This window comes from Macaca thibetana, chromosome 4 (assembly GCF_024542745.1).
Source record: "Macaca thibetana thibetana isolate TM-01 chromosome 4, ASM2454274v1, whole genome shotgun sequence".
NCBI lineage: Eukaryota > Metazoa > Chordata > Mammalia > Primates > Cercopithecidae > Macaca > Macaca thibetana.
The window spans coordinates 147,805,759-147,822,749 of NC_065581.1; the positions used below are offsets into that span (position 1 = coordinate 147,805,759).

General features: G+C 40.8%; 1 protein-coding gene across 2 annotated transcripts in view; it reads right to left on the reverse strand.

The window, feature by feature from the left end:
* DCBLD1 (discoidin, CUB and LCCL domain containing 1) overlaps window positions 1-16,991 on the reverse strand; it is a 67,471-nt gene that overhangs the window by 31,146 nt on the left and 19,334 nt on the right. For both annotated transcript variants that reach the window (XM_050786544.1, XM_050786545.1), the window contains exon 2: window positions 14,219-14,431. In XM_050786544.1, coding sequence (XP_050642501.1) covers window positions 14,219-14,431 — 213 coding nt within the window. The remainder of the gene's footprint in view (window positions 1-14,218; window positions 14,432-16,991) is intronic.

A 16,991-nucleotide genomic window follows, 5' to 3' on the forward strand; every position in this document is an offset into this window, starting at 1 on the left:
CATTGATATTTCCTTTACAGTAACTTCTGGTTAACCCCCCCAATTCATTTTGATTTATAAAACATATACAAAAGCAGAATAACTTCTAAAGCGTTTTGAAATATTATAGTACAAATTATACAATTAAGGGTATAACGTTTCTAAAATAAGTTTCTTGAAAAGCAATAGGAACTCAATGAACTTTCAAAGGGCAAAATTACACTTGGAGCTTAAAATAACAAAAACTCTTCCTAAGACTACGCAAACTAAAGTTCAGCTTTTAAATTGTCATTTTGAAAGTAACATATGTAGGACAATCTCTATGAAACAGGGATTAGCAAACAAACTTTGAAGAGAGGTATTATTTATTAACTTCTCTCAAAACAGTATGGAAATAGCGGCAACAACAATCATGATCAAGGAAGAAGTATAAAAGAAAAAGACAGCTCCAAGTCAATATGAATAAAACCTGGGTTATATTGACCAGAACCAATAGGGACAAAACTGCTTGATATGGTTTTGCTGTGTCCCCACCCAAATCTCATCTTGAATTCCCATGTGTTGTGGGAAGGACCTGGTGGGAGGTAATTGAATCATGGGGGAAGGTGTTTCACGTGCTGCTCTCACGTGCAAGCCCCAAGCTTTGGCAGCTTCCGTGTGGTGTTGAGCCTGTGGGTGCATGGAAATCAAGATTTGGGGTTTGGGAACCTCCACCTAGATTTCAGAAGACATATGGAAATGCCTGGATGCCCAGGCAGATGTTTGCTGCAGGGGCCCTCATAGAGAACCTCTGCTTGGGTAGTGCAGAAGGGAAATGTGGGGTCAGAGCCCCCATACAGAGTACCTACTGGGGCACCATCCAGTGGAGCTGTGAGAAGAGGGCCACCAGACCCCAGAATGGTAGATCTATTGCACCGGAAAAAGCTGCAGACACTCAACACCAGCCTGTGAAAGCACTGGGGAGGGAGGCTGCACCCTGCAAAGCCATAAGGGCAGAGCTGCCCAAGCATGGGAACACCTCTTGCCTCAGCGTGACCTGCATGTGAGACATGGAGTCAAAAGAGATCTTTTTGGAGCTTTAAGATTTGACTGCCCCACTGAATTTCAGACTTGCATGGGGCCTGCAGCCCCTTTGTTTTGGCTAATTTATCCCATTTGGAATGGCTGTATTTACCTAATGCCAGTTCCCCCAATGTATCTAGGAAGTAACTAACTTGCTTTTGATTTTACAGGCTCATAGACAGAAGGGACTTGCCTTGTCTCAGATGAGATTTGGACTGCGGACTTTTGAGTTAATGCTGAAATGAGTTAAGACTTTGGGGGACTGTTGGGAAGGCATAATTGGTTCTGAAATATGAGGACATGAGTCTTGGGAGGGGCCAGGGTCAAAATGATATGGTTTGGGTGTCCCCACCCAAATCTCAACTTGAATTCCCACGTGTTGTGGGAGGGACTTGGCGGGAGGTAACTGAATCATGGAGGAAGGTCTTTCCCGTGCTGTTCTCACAATAGTGAATAAGTCTCATGAGATCTGATGGTTTTTAAAAAAGGAGTTCCTCTGCACAAGCTCTTTTCTCTTGTCTGCCACCAGGTGAGATGTGCCTTTTGCCTTCCACCATGATTTGAGGCTTCCCCAGCCACGTGGAACTGTAAGTTCAATTAAACCTTTCTTTTGTAAATTGCCCAGTCTCAAGTATGTCTTTATCAGCAGCATGAAAATGGACTAATACACTTGCCAAAGAGTCAGAAGATCATTACACAACTAAGCATTGCCCTCCTGGTATAAAGGATCCAATTTCTCTCTGTTCCAAGTTTCACATTCTGAAGATGTGATAGAATAAGAAAGAAACGCTATATTCTTGACCTCACATGCCAAATTTCTAGCATTTCCTATTACTAAATTATAGTGAAATCTAAATAAAAACGTTCACTTCCCTTTAGAAGCACTCATCATATCTAATTACTTACATGAGTTAATACTTTCCAATTACTTAGAATAGTACCTAGCACATAGTAAGAGTTATATAAGTGCTTATTAAATAAATGAATATATTAAAAAATAAGTAATACCTATTTTCTCTTTAGACTATGTTCCATAGTGCAAGGAACTTTTATATCCATCCCTTTATCTCCAACAGACTGTACAGTACCTGGCAGGTGACAGCCTCCCAAAAACTGTTTGAATTGAATAGAAATGCTCTTTTTACAACAGTTTCTAAAAGCCAAATTCAACTAAGAGATTCATAAAATATTTTTAATCTTGTCACTTTGAAATACTATGCAGAAGTCAGGAAGAGAAGTGTAAAGAAGCAAGAAAAAAAAATTCGTGTAATGAATAATATGGATTTTTATAAACTTTAGTCTTGCTCACAAGCACAGCAGATAGGCAATTCAGACTAAATAAGTAGAATGATAAGCATTTTTGCAAAGTTAAGGTGAGTCAGACAGCTATACTTGACTTTTCCAACTTACTCTGTTTGTTTTAGATATGTTTGAAATTCCTCTGTTCTTTGCACAGATATGAGGGGTGAAGATACTTGCTTTGTAAACCTAAGGATGAATATTATGAAGTAACTGTAACTTGTTGCTTTTAATAAGTTACAATATTTTCAAATCACATTTTTTATATTAACCCACTAATACACCCCTCCCCAAATGGTGATGATGATAGTAATCTCTCCTTACATTTCTATAGCATTCCAATGAGTTCTAATGAAAATCGTAGGTGGCCAGGTACGGTGGCTCATGCCTGTAATCCCAGCACTCTGGGAGGCCAAGGTGGGCAGAGTCAGGAGGTCAGGAGTTCAAGAACAGCCTGGTTAACATGGTGAAACCCCATCTTTACTAAAAATACAAAAAAATATTAGCCAAGCATGGTGGTGGGTGCCTGTAATCCCAGCTACTCTGGAGGCTGAAGCAGGAGAATTGCTTGAAACTGGGGGATGGAGGTTGCAGTGAGCCACAATCCCACCACTGCAGTCTAGTTTGGGTGACAGAGCAAGACTGCATCTCAAAAAAAAAAAAAAACCCCACAAAACACAAACTGTAAGGTAAGCAAGTCTAAATTGATTATCAGAGAGAACTTGTTTAGATTTTTTTTTTTTTTTTAGATTTCAGGAAACAGTTGAAAGGAAAAGTTGCAAAAAGTATACATATTTTACACAAATAAGAGTGTATACCACCATACTAAGTTGTGCAATATATATGATTTCCTAGACCAAAAACATATAAATATAGTAGAACTCTAATTTGGTTTCATCCTCCCAGTTATGATAAGCATGTAAATATTTCTGGAAGCCGATCAAAGAAGGAAAATGTAAACACATACCCCTTTAATTACCCTTACCACACAGACATCAATCCCTTTCATATTTTTATTACTGTGCTGCAAAATTGTAACTACATTCTAGAGGGGGTAGGAGATACCCTCTCTGTATAAATATCATCGAGAGGATATTTGTTTTTCTTTTTTCTTTTTTTTTTTGAGACAGGGTCTTTCTCCTGTCACCCAGGTTGGAGTGCAGTGGCGTGATCACGGCTCCTCCTGGGCTCAAACAATCCTTCCACCTCAGCCTTCCAAGAAGTTGGATTACAGGTGTGTGCCACCACGTCCAGCTAATTTTTTGATTTTTTGTAGAGATGAGGTCTCACTATGTTGCCCGGGCTGGTCTCAAGTTCCTGGCCTTAAGCAATCCTCCCGTCTCAGCCTCCTCAAAGTGCTGGGAGTATAGACATGGGACACAGTGCCTGGCCTGAAGAGTTATTTTGACCATTTCATCATGATTACAAACATCAAAATAGTGAGTTTTAATTCAGGGTGGGGGACAGGAGTTGAATACTGGCTGTAGTATTGCCTAGGGCAAAACATCCAAATTATTGCCTGCCTCAAGGTCTGACAGATGAAAATTCCTTTTCATAGACTAGAAGTTAACAATTACATTCCTAGAGTTAAAAGGCAAGAGAGAAAAATGGAAAAATATGGTAGCAGTGAGGGGAAAAATAATTAATGGGAAACCACGGAATGATCCTGGGAGTCTGTCCTAAGCAATGTCCTCAGTGTTCCGCCAGACTCCTTTAAGGATTCTCTCTCGTCTTCTGAAAAGAAAATCTTTCTCCACTCACCCCTGCCCACGCGATATACTTCACTGTTGGTCCTCTCCAAAGGTCTCCTGACTTTTAAAAAGGACCTACACCTATATTTAAATATTTACAAAGACAGTTTCATTGGAAATCCACATGAGAGCTCGGTGACTTCTAACTTTGATTGTGGTTATATTCTTGGGCTCAGGCAGTGTTTAGATTGGCAAACGTACTTCAGTTCAGTCAGACTGAAATCCAACCCCTCCCTAAAAATAGGACGCACAATTTTGCATGGATGTTTGCTTCAGAACCAGCAGTGCTATGTGTTTTATAGCACTTGGACTTGCCATCTAACTTCCTACATTCTCTCACTTCTATCTATCTGTCTGCATGGCAGGTTCCATCTTACTTTGCAGTCACAAATTCCCATCACACTGGGGCACAGCAGTTAATCAAGTAGGCAGAAAAATCAGGAAAAAAGAAAAACTTTTATCTTTTGTGGAATGTAACTGGCGGCACTATATTGTGGGAAGAACTATCAGAGATACCAAATGGAACAGCCCTGTGGCATTTGGCACCGGACATGAGACTTCAGCAGACAATGGGCTGATTCCTTGGACAAAGGGAATAAAGGGCCAGGAACTATAGGAATTGCCTTCTTTGAGCACAGTAGGCCAGTTCCTCTCAGCACATTCCCTGTTTGGGGCTACTATTTCATTAGCAGCTGCAAGGGAAACCCTTTATCTTTCCATGTGTGAATAAAAGAAAGCTGTCCTACAAGGAAGAATAAACTGTCTGCTACAAGCCAAGTCTGAAATCCTCTTGATTCTCTGGCAATCGGACAGTCTGTACAACAATGTATAGTACTTCTCTATTCTCCTGGACTGTGTGCCTAAAACTCTGGACATTACAAGGCAATTATGGTTTGGTTAAAAACTGTTCCAAGTCACTTCAGATGAGTATAAGGCTTTTATCTTAAAACTGATAAAACTAAATTACTGTTTTATCTATAGAAGAGACATGTTTAAAGAACAGTATGTATGCCATTAGAGAAATAAAGAAACCTCTTTCTCTTAGTAGTATTATTTCTGATCTTTTTTTTTTTTTAACCACCATACTGTCAGTGGTAAAAACCACTGAGAGAGCAAATAAAAACCTACTCCTGAAAGATCTGTCATAAATCAACACCACCACCACCACAAAACCTCCAGAAGACCCTCGTTAACATTCTGGAGCATCATCTGACGCACACAATTCTTTCTTAGGACAGATAAGAACATGCTTGATTGACCTAAGTGACCCTCCCTGGTAGTACATGTGGGTGGAGCCAGCCACATGGAATATTTGGCAGCCAGGAAAGTGGTATTCCTCGTGGCCCAGATCTGTGCTCAGAGGCGTGCTGATAAAACAGTCTCCAGAAATGCTGAAGCTGCAAACACCACTAGATTTGTGTCCATTTTCGATGTGTTTCTCTGATGCCGTCAAATCGCAGATTTGTCCTTGCTTGCTAATTGCAGTAGGGTCATTGTACAAAATTACAGAATTGTCAAGGCCATTTTCTTTGAAAAGGAGAGAAATTAGCATAAAAAAGGGATATTCCTGGACTGTGCCATTAAAACCATAGTCACGTAACAGTAAGTGGTATCCCTGGAGAATTTTGGTCTCTCATTCCCGCACAAAAATCAGTGACAGATGATAAATGAACCAGGCGGCTTCTGAGACAAAGGTGCGGCTTTCCTTGGGGCTACAGGACCCAGGTCAAGAAGTGTGTCAACGCAGGGAGTTCACTACCCACTTAAGCCATTACTTCTCTCCCAATGAAAGATGGCAATTACTGAAACTGAATCACAGTGAGTCTCCAGGGAAGTATTTATGGGGAAAGAGGAGGAGGAACCCAATAGTTTTTTCTCCTTGAGGCTTATGGTTGTGTTAAAAAATACCTAGAGTAAAGCATTCTGGTTGATATAACGTTTTATATGTTCAAGATTCTTTCTGAATTCTATCTTGGCATAAAAGGCAAAACAAAACAAAGAAAAAGCAGTCCCTCTCAATAATTTCCACCAAAGTAGCCTCAACCATAGAGGAGGACGCACTTCTAGGGTGTTTGCAGCCCAAAACAACTCTCTGTGAGCTGGAAATTTCTTTGAAGTCTATTTGTTTTATCTTTAAAACCCATAAACATTTTTCATTCTACTTCATAATATGTCTCAGAGACATATAAACCATTTGTAAAACCGAGACTGTCAATCTTGGGCTTTTCCCTCCTTGGGATTTAAAAAACTTCAACAGATAAGATGTAATGAGTCGATCTTACTGCAATATGTCAGATAGGTATCATTCTAAAAAATGGCATGCAGAAACCTGTTGTGATTAGGAGTCTAAACACTTAGTATTATTTCCAACTATTCCTATTTCTCTCATTGCTAGTGTACCACAAACATTAACAGCTGACTTCACATCATTGTACTTGTAAGTCACTGACAAAGCTTAAAAAAATAGTGATTGGAAGTGGAAGTACAGAAAATGGAGGAGAACAGTTTTTGAACTTCCTGGTACAAATCATGATGCAGAACACAACCAATTTAACTGACTACAATTAGGATCCTACAGTAAAGAGTTTCTGTCACTGCCACCATGCCTCCTCATAGCATTTTGACTAAGAAACATTTTTTGAACTTTAAACTTATACTGGAACTCTATGTAAGTGATTTCTCAGACTCCCACTTTATTCTCTGGATACTCCTGTGGGGAGGCCTGGAGAAGTTTCCATTTCTTCCAGCAAGTGACGAACAAGAACTACAACTCAGGTCTTCTTAGGCACAAGCCGCAGATCGGATGGCTTTCAACACAAACACTGGGCCGGGCGCCGTGGCTCAAGCCTGTAATCCCAGCACTTTGGGAGGCCGAGACAGGCGGATCATGAGGTCAGGGGATCGAGACCATCCTGGCTAACACGGTGAAACCCTCTCTCTACTAAAAGAAATACAAAAAACCAGCCGGGCGAGGTGGCGGGCGCCTGTAGTCCCAGCTACTCGGGAGGCTGAGGTAGGAGAATGGCATAAACCCGGGAGGCAGAGCTTGCAGTGAGCTGAGATCCGGCCACCGCACTCCAGCCTGGGCAACAGAGCGAGACTCCGTCTCAAAAAAAAAAAAAAAAAAAACCAAAAAACACAAACACCGAATCGGATGGTGCAGTGCTTAAGAGCAGGGCCTCTGGGCATTTGAGCAGACTTGAATCCCAGGTCCCACTAAGTGATCTTATAAGCATGTTAGTTGGCCTTTTTTGAGCTTCAGTTTCCTTATGTGTAAAGGTTGGCAACAGGACCTGTCGCACAGGGCTGTTATAAGGGTTAAATGAGTTAGTAACACTAAGGTACTAAGCCCAGTGCATTGCACATAGTTGAATGCTCACTCACAGGCACCTTCCATATCATTACCTGGTCTTTTCCGCATAATAAGCATAGTTTTAAAATTTTATGTAAACCAAAGCTTTCTTTAAATGCAGAGGGAATGTTTATAGAGGAATTTTAGTGTAGATTTCCCTACAGTGTGAATACGGACACTCCAATTTATCTTTTGTAAAAACCCAGATTTTTAAACATGTTTGCCAAAATCAAGCTACTTATAATCTCAGTCCTTGAACACTGACTGAGCAACTGCAATTGTAAGACTATGATAAATAATAGGTGAATAAAACAGGATGAATAAAATGTAATTCCTGGCTCAGGGCACCCTATATCTGACAGAGAAGCTACAATAATTATCCCAACCCGAAACTGAAACTTTAGAAAGAGAACATGAGCACAGAAAAGGGACAAACTGATGAACATCAGAAAAGGTTCTAAGGCAGACAGCTCTGAATTTGAAACTTGAAGGGTTTACTTTTACATGTGTGTGTGGGTGTGTGTGCGGGGGGGTGTGTGTATTAGAAGGGACAGAAAAAGCAGGAAAAGAAGAAAAAGAGGGGGACATGGAAGGAATAACATCAACGACTGTAAAAATGTACTAGGCCATGAAACTGTATGATGCATTTGGGAAACGGCATGGAGATGAAGGACTCAGAAATGAGGCTAGAAATGAGAGTGAAGAAGCAAGCAAGACAATGCGTCAACGCTAAGCTAGCAAGTTTCTACAGACGGTGGGGCACAATTAACAATTTTTGAAATAAGGAAAGAAATTATTGCAACTGTATTTAATTACACAACATTAAATGGCCCAGAAGGAATTGAGACTGGTGAAAGCAGAGAGGAGAAAAATCAAGAGGTCCTTCAATGAGAAAAAGATGCAAAGACATACACTGGCAGTGGCAGTGAAGTAAATAAAATAGCCAAACTGAATATACTGTTGCTTGGAGAATATGTGTTCTCTGTTCATCTCATGAGACTGTAGAAAATCTGTTTATGGAGCTAGTTCTGGCTCAGTGAACCCTTGCCACCAGCTTGGCATGATTTGGGCAAACTCTTGGATTACCAGGAATCCACCAGGAGGAGTAGGGTAGGGTGTGCTGCTGGAGCTCAGCCTCTATTTTGTGAACAGAGTGCTCAGGGTATTATGAGGGGAACAAGGGGCATCTTAGACAAACAATAAACAGTATGCAAGACAACTAAGGAGGAGGAAGAAGAAGAGGGGGCTGGGAAGAGGGAGAGGAAGAGTAAAGTAGAGGGGCAGAGGATAGGGGAGGAGGAGGAGGAATAATAATGCCTAACGTTTACTAAGTGCTTACTATGTACCAGGTATTGTTCTTTAAAGTCATATATAAGTATGCCAGTCAACTATGTGTGGTAGATACTATTACTTTGCCCATTTTATTTTGAGACAGTGTCTCCGTCTGTCACTCAGGTTGGAGTGTAGTGGCACGATCATGGCTCACTGTAGCCTGGATCGCCTGAATTCAAGTGATCCTCTTGCCTCAACCTCCCAAGTAGCTGGGACTACGGGCATGCACCACCATGCCTAGCTAATCTTTGTATTTTTCGTAGAGACAGGGGATTGCCATGTTGTCCAGCCTAGCCTCAAACTCCTAAGCTCAAGTGATTCGTCCGCCTCAGCCTCTCAAAGTGCTGAGATTACAGGCATGAGACGTCGCACCTGGCCTGCTCATTTTAAATATGTGGGAATAGAGACACAGAAAGGTTAAATAATTTGCTCAAGGTCAAGCAATTTAGAAACAAGCAGTAAAGGCCAGGCGTGGTGGCTCACACCTGTGAGTAGGCAGGAATTTGAGGCAAGGGAGTCCAATTACAGAGTTTGTGCTCTTAAACACAAGTGTAATATCGAGGCAGCAACAAAAATTTCAATCCATTTTCAAGGCCAGCCTGGTTTTATTGATCCACACTGATCCAGGTGGGAAAGTCTAGAGTCTCCATCAGAACAAGCTCCTTTGAGACCCTGAGATGCCTATGAAGACTGGCCAGTGTCTGGTTCCTGCCAAGACTGCTCCAACAGCTCTTCAGGCAGTCCCCGAACCACCCCAAACTCCATCCAGTGTGGAAGTCACCTTTCAGGGGGAAACTCAGACTCAACCTTCTTGAAAGATCAGGAAAACAGAAATGACCTCCTCTGAGGTCCCTACCGGCAGTGGGGGCAAAAACAAACCTCTGAGCAAATATTCCAGTCTAAGTCCATTCTAGTCAGTAAGACTAGAAATGGAATTTACCCAGAGGGGAAGTCAAGGTTACAAGCTCACTAAAGGGCTGTAAAATTAAGAGTAGTATCTTCAGTATGAATGCAAAGCCTTCCCTCTTCAGTCTTCTAAATAAATACAACATTATATATTTAATATTTTAAATCTGTGTATATTAGTGTGACACTGAATCAGCAGCTATTTTTCCTCAAAGTTTAAGATATTTCAGTGTTTTATATAACTAACCTTCTGTTATTTTACCACATATATGTAAAATGAGGGAGGGGGGAACTGAGAACAGGACCAAGGCAGTCATCTTAAATGTCTTATACAATATGTTTAAATTTAAAGAGATGTTCTTTAATAAACTACTTGTCTGAATCTTCAAATTCCAGGTTTCAAAGTGTGTTCAATCCTAGAACAGCCTGGGTAGGCTACCTTAATCAACTTTCTATTATCTTATGTGCCCAGATTTCTCCAAAATTGTCTTCTACGAAAAGGCAACACCTTATATTTGAGTCCTTTCAAAGTTTCATATTACATGGGCCTCTTTGAAGAACAAAGAACTCCTCCAGGAAGACACTTCAGGTTGAAATAACCTAAAAATCAATGCAGTTTTGATTGAAAAAAGAAGAGTCATTTAATCAAATAGTCAAGAGGGAAGCAAAGAAATTTAATGCAGATTTAGTTCTCATTCTTGAAGGGACACATGACCTCATAATTTCTAATGTTAGAAACTGTCATAAGCAAGCCTTTTAAAGATTTCTTTAAAAAGTAGTAGTATTATGTCTGCCCAGAATACATAATCTGAATTCAATCACGAGGAAACATCAAACCAACTGAACTGACAGACATTCTGTAAAATAACTGGTCAGTATTCTCAAAAGATAAAGGAAGACTGAGAAGTCAGGACAAGTAACTGCTTTATGATCCTGAATTGGACCACAGACTGGAAAACGGATATTAGCATTTTTTCAAAGGGAGTCTCAGTTACTTTGGTCTGTTAAACAAAAACCTAGAATTCCCCTAGCTATAGTGAAAATGATGTCTACTAAGAAAAGCATGATACTTCTTAAAGATTTTTTTGTTTTGTTTTGGCCAGCATAATATTAATAGCACACATATCTTAGTGTCTTAATTCAGTCATAGGCATACAAGTACATTCTTCTAATGGATTCTTGAATCTGAAAGATCAGCCGTAATCATATGACAAACAGAAGAAGAATAATCCCATTTTGTCTGTATTAGGAAACAGTGAGATCAAGTGCATATTTTGCTAGATTACTGTGAAAGTTGTTGTGGGTGTTTACACTTGTTTACAACGCATTTTTGCTAGCAAGAATGTGAATTATCAAAATACCCAAAGTATATAAACCAAATATTTAAAACAAAATTGACATGGTGGGGAACCATTAAACATTAACTGCATAATGATGAACACTATACAACTTTAGCATATTCACAATGGTTAGTGTCATCACAAGTATGTCCACTCTTGGCAGAGCTTGCAAACATTAATGCCAGGAAACATTATTCTTTTTCAAAACACTTACTCCACATTCAAATTCTGATAGTTTTAAGTTTTAAAATCCTTTGGCAGTGGGTTTTAACAATTAGTTGGTTAATAAAAAATATCGGGCAGGATAAACTCAAACGATTCTGCTGTTTCTGCCACACATATAATCATTAGAAGCCATCATATTTTGGAATTAAAGGTGGTATTCCATAACACGCCTTCTCTCCCTGCCGAATTTCAGCAGGCATTCCCCTCTCTCACTGGTTCAGGCAATATAGCTCTAGATCCTTGGGCGTCTGCAAGGGCACTAGGGCCCTGCTTCCGCAGCCATGCCAGATCCTGTGGCCACATCAGCTTGCAGAGGTGCCTCCCACCCTTCCACGCTTCCAGGAAGCTGGGCAACAGCTGCACAGGAATGTCCACTCTCTGAGCGCCAGCCACTGAAAGACAAAGCACTTTTGTCTCCTCCTCCTTCTGCATTCCTGGAGGATGTTCAAACAGACCAGGGGTTTATTTAACTAAGTTAAAATATAGGTCGGGTTAGTGTTTTTGGTCACCGGAAATCTTTAAAGTAGCCACAAAAGAGAGAAATTCTGAGCATCATTACATAGTTTACCTTAAGCACATCCTCAATCAAAAATACTACTGACTTCTTGTGTTTCAGACGAAATTGCCGCATAGTGTAATAATGGGCTAGTCCACCCGGGAAGGATGATAGTGCAATGTGGTTTTTTGGTGATGGTGAAACCAGGAGACAACAGCAGTGGGAGTAGGTGTCTTGCAGCCACAGAGACACAGATATAAATCTCTCTTTCACCCCAGTTGTACACTCTTGGGATCTTGGGCATGTTAACCTAATCACACTGTGCCTCAGTTTCCCTATCTGTGGAAGGCATTGATTATTTACCTTGGAAGGTGGATTAGGGGATTCTAGACAATATATGTAAGAGCCAAGCAGGTGCCTGGCATACAATAGGCACTGAATATATTTATTCCTATAATGAGTATACATTTTATTTCAAAAAGACAAACATTCAATTTATACAGAAAAAAATTCAAGGAGAAAAATTACTTGGCTTTATTGCTATGAATGAATTGCAATTCACTATTCATTTTCTAGTGACGCATCTAAGCTTGAAAGCTCAAGAATCTAGAAATGAGGAGGCAGATCATGATCACCTTGCAAGCTAGCTTGAGATATGTAGTTAATTCCATTATTTTCTGTCTTTTTTCTCTTATAATAGAGAGATGGGGGTCTCACCATGTTGCCCAGGCTAGATTGCTTGAACTCCTGAGCTCAAGCGATCATTCCTCCTAGGCCTCCCAGTGTTAGGATTACAGGCATAAGCCACCGCCCCTGACCTTTTCTGTCTTTGTGTATATTTATGAATATACCTCAAAGATGATGGAGGAAACTCCCTGGTGTGGGAAAGCCACATCCATTCTCCACATCCTGCTTTGGGAGGATTTGCTTCCCTTAGTTGCTCTCACTTCAGCCTCTGACGTGACAGTCTTATGCAACAGAATGATTCCTCCACTGTTATGTCAGCAGGTGGAATGAAATGCTCATCTTCCGGGCAAGGCAGATGCTTCCCCAAAGAGACCCGTGTGGAAAAGCTGCTTCCGGCCCTGCAGCACTTTGCATCACTTTTCACACTGCATCTCTGACACTCACCCCCTCCTCAAAATCTGAAAGAAACCTCCTGGCTATTGAGGGACTCCCTGACAAATGCCTCCATAAGTTAACACACATTAGATTACCAGAGGTAATGGAACAATAAGTGTTCCCAGGGGCCTTCAGCATCCCTGGAAGTGTCATCCTGCCCATTTGAGTCAAACTACAGTTAAAAAGTTACCAACAATTATATGGAAATTACCATCTTGACTCTGTCGGAGTAACTCAACCATCATTAAACAGACAATGTTCCTAGGGATTAAAAAACGATCTTAGATCTTTTTATCCCATGGGAGCTGGTTTAGATCTCTGAATCGTCACAAGGCTTGTCTGGGCTTCTGAACTGTAGGAAGAGGCAGCAGGAGTGAGGAAGCAACTCTGAGTGCAAAGGTCAAGACAGGTGAGAAAGCTGTGAGTGTTTGAGAAATTATCAGTAGAGCTAGCAGGCAGACAGGATTTTACCTAAAACGTGTATCATTTTTAAAGTTGTGTGCACAGAGAATTTCACAAAATCTCTATACTCAAAAGAATGTATGTAAGATTTTGTTATCGTTTTCAAACTGCCCAATTTCCTTGGGCTTAGGATCAAAGGGTCATTGTGACTGCGATTTCAGGTTCCAGAGGGCTAACAGCACATCTCACAGCACAAAGCACTAAATTTCAAAGGCTACTCAGGAAACTGAGCTTTGCACTTGCCGTTTTCTTCCCCAGAAACTCTGAACCCAGTCATACCTAAACAGTCCATTCCCTTACCTCGTTTTGGGTCTCTGCTCAAATGTCCACTTACTGATGATGCCTCCCTACCATCCCATTGGAAGTGGCACAAAAACAAAGGCAGGCTCTACATCACCTTTGGATGCCTTAGTTTTCGTTATTCCTTCTCTTTCTCACCATCTCTCATACTACAGATATATTTGCTTATTTTCTACCTTCCTCTCCCCGCAGATGCAAGTTTCATAAAGGAATTTTGTTTTTTCACTGTTACATTCCAGTTCCTGACAGAGTACCCGAAACATAGTCACTCTTCTATTCAATAAATATTTGTCAAATGAATAATGAACTGTAGATGGTTTACCAAATGTCACGTATCTCCAATTCTCTCCCCAGCAGCACTGACACTCACTCAAAGGTTCTGAGACACACACAAGGTTCACATCTCCTTAGATTCTTTTGCTGTTTCAGCTTAGGAAGTAAATGTATTCTTCTAAGTTCCCCCCAAGAGCTTACACAAGCAAGTTTCTCTTCTAATCTTCTCGGGATATACTGTTCATTAACAAACCACTTGCCCTTCTCTGCAAATATCGAAAATTTTGATGCTCAGAGAAACCCCGGTCTCTTTTCTTACCATATTGATCTGAAGAGCTGGTGAAGAGAAGATAGTCAGAAGCACAGGTCTGGGATTCGATATCCAAATCTCCCAACCTCAGAATCAGTCTTTTCCCCTTTGGTACTGTAATTGTCTTTTCGCAAACAGTGTGATTGGGGTAGGTCCCGGGATAATTCTTAGATGTCATTGTACCACTATCCTGATAAGTCACTAGGTGTCCACAGCCATCACCTGGTAAAGAAAAAAAGGCGGGGGGGAATAAAAGAAGAAAAGGTAATTAATTCTTACTGAGGACTGAGAGTCCAATACAATCTCCAAGCTACGTATTTTATTGTTTTGGGGGAGAAGGAAAACCAAAAAACAAAAAAGAAGATTGAATTATTAAACAATATCTATTGTTATTTCATCTCTTGTTTTCCAGTTTTATCTTCTTGTTGATCAAAATGTTTCACATATTAGAATGGAAAGCCCTTAGGAAACAAATCATTTAATCATTATTTTTTTCTAATAATCTATTCACCCATCCAAACTTGCTCAGCAGGCCTTGCATGCATTTGCCAAGCCACTCCCAAAGTCGATGTCATATAATAATTCACAATGGAGAAAAAATATTATTCACTGTAGAAGGTGGTTGTGCTGATTAAATGAGATAAAGTACAGAAAATGCTCCTGTCAGAATCTGAGGCTTAAGCTGACATAATTCGGTTTAGCTGCAAGTTATTTAGCTGGGGACTGGGCCTAATAATCATTTTAAATGTATGTCGTAGTTAATGACAGTCACAGATTCTAAGGTTCCTCATAGACTTGGGATGTACAATCAGAAAATGTCAAGGATCTACTCTGTTGAGTGCTTTTCATAACCAGACATGGTGTTAAAAGCTGGGAACACAAAAGCAGCACTTGTTACCTCATAGAACTCAGAGTAAAATGGCAAATAGTCACACATTCAGATAACTATAATTCTAGGTGCTATGTGTTATATACATCAGGGGTCTAAACAAAATGCAAAGGAGAGAGGCAAGAAAGAATGTTTCAGCAAATTACCAGCATTTCATCAAAACAAGAAATTATCTGAAGACTTTTCTGAATAGGGAAGTTCACCTATTAACCTACAAGTTGTTCTAGTTGATTAAAGTGACCAAGTCGATCACACAACTATCTAAGGACACGCACAACTAGATAGGCTGCAAGGAGAATGAGCATACGCTGCATTTAGGTTGCAAAATGCCTGTGGTTAGTATAGCTTCATGTTTCAAAGCAAAAATTTCTGGTCTCAGCTGGAGGGAGAGAGGCAGAAAGCTGCTGAAGTAGGAACTCTCAAAGGTAGTAAAATAAGACCTCTCCGTCCCAAAGTCTCTGATGGAGAAGCCTCAACTTGGGTATACTGGGAATCTGAGGACTTCAAAGCAGCCTTCTTCCCTCTCAGCATCTTCCCCAGTTAGAGTTGGATTCACCTGGAGTCTTCCTTTATTCCACTTCCTTCTTGCCTTGAGGTGTCGGGGCCAAATGGTAATAGAGGTTTATCAAAAAAAAAAAAAAAATTAACAACTCCAGAATCTACGTCATCTCAACAGCCAAGGCCTAGGGAAAGGATCTACCCATTATCCAGAAACTCCCACAAGATTCCTGGCAGCCCCTGAAAGGGGGCTGAATTGGGGAAGTAGAGTTGGCTTTAATGGACCAATGGGTTAAGGAGTGCCGGGGGGAAATTTAGACAGCCAAGATAAAACTACTATGAAGCCCTGAGATCTAGGCAGAATTAGTGAAATTTACATAGTAGGCAACAAGGACACATAGAATTTTTGGAGTAGGAAGATAACAAAAGAGGTATTAGAAAAAGATGATCAACCTGGCTGGACAATGCTACAGGAACTACAATGGGGACAGAATCTGGATGAGCAGTAGGCGGGCTAGCAACGGGGGTGGCTGGAACAGGAAGGAAGGGAACAGAAGACAGGGAAATTCTTGAGACAAAATCAACAGACTCAGGTTTTGGGGAATTATAGTGGGAAGGACAAGAGAAGAAAAAACACCAAGGCCTTGTTCAGTTCAGAAATGATTGGAACACTGAGGCCAATATAAACAGCAAAAAGAGTCCAGAGAGGGAGCAGGTTTAGGGATAAAGGTTGTAAGTCTGGTTAAGTTTGAGGTGACAGCTAAATTCCTTGGGCTCCCTGGCAGTTGGTAAACATAAAATTGCCAAGAATTAAATGAAAATGATACTAGAGAGAAGCATACTGTGCAGGAGCACACAGTGCACAGGGCTTTGATTTAAAATCTGAATTATTCGTTGGCTTTAAAGGGCTTTAATAAAAAATACAATTTATAGTTTCTCTTTAAAACTGAAGGACAAACTGTGAGTGGTGGCTCATGCCTGTAATCCCAGCATTTTGGGAGGCCAAGGTGGGCGAATCACCGGAAGTCAGGAGTTCAAAACCAGCCTGGCCAACGTGGTGAAACCCTGTGTCTACTAAAAATACAAAAATTAGCCAGGCGTGGTAGTGCAAGCCTGTAATCTCAGCTACTTGGGAAGCTGAGGCTGGAGAATCGCTTGAACCCAGGAGGCAGAGGTTGCAGTGAGCTGAGATCATGCCACTGCACTCCAGCCTGGGTGACAGAGTGGGATTCCATCTCAACAACAACAACAACAAAAACTGAAAGACGTGGCAGCCACATGATCGGGCATTCTCACAGGGCTAGTGATACAGTGGCTGTCCCTTAAAAGAAGCCAAACACCTTAGTTCTTCACCAGGTCCTTGTTACTTCTATTACCTGCCCTACCTTTGTAAGC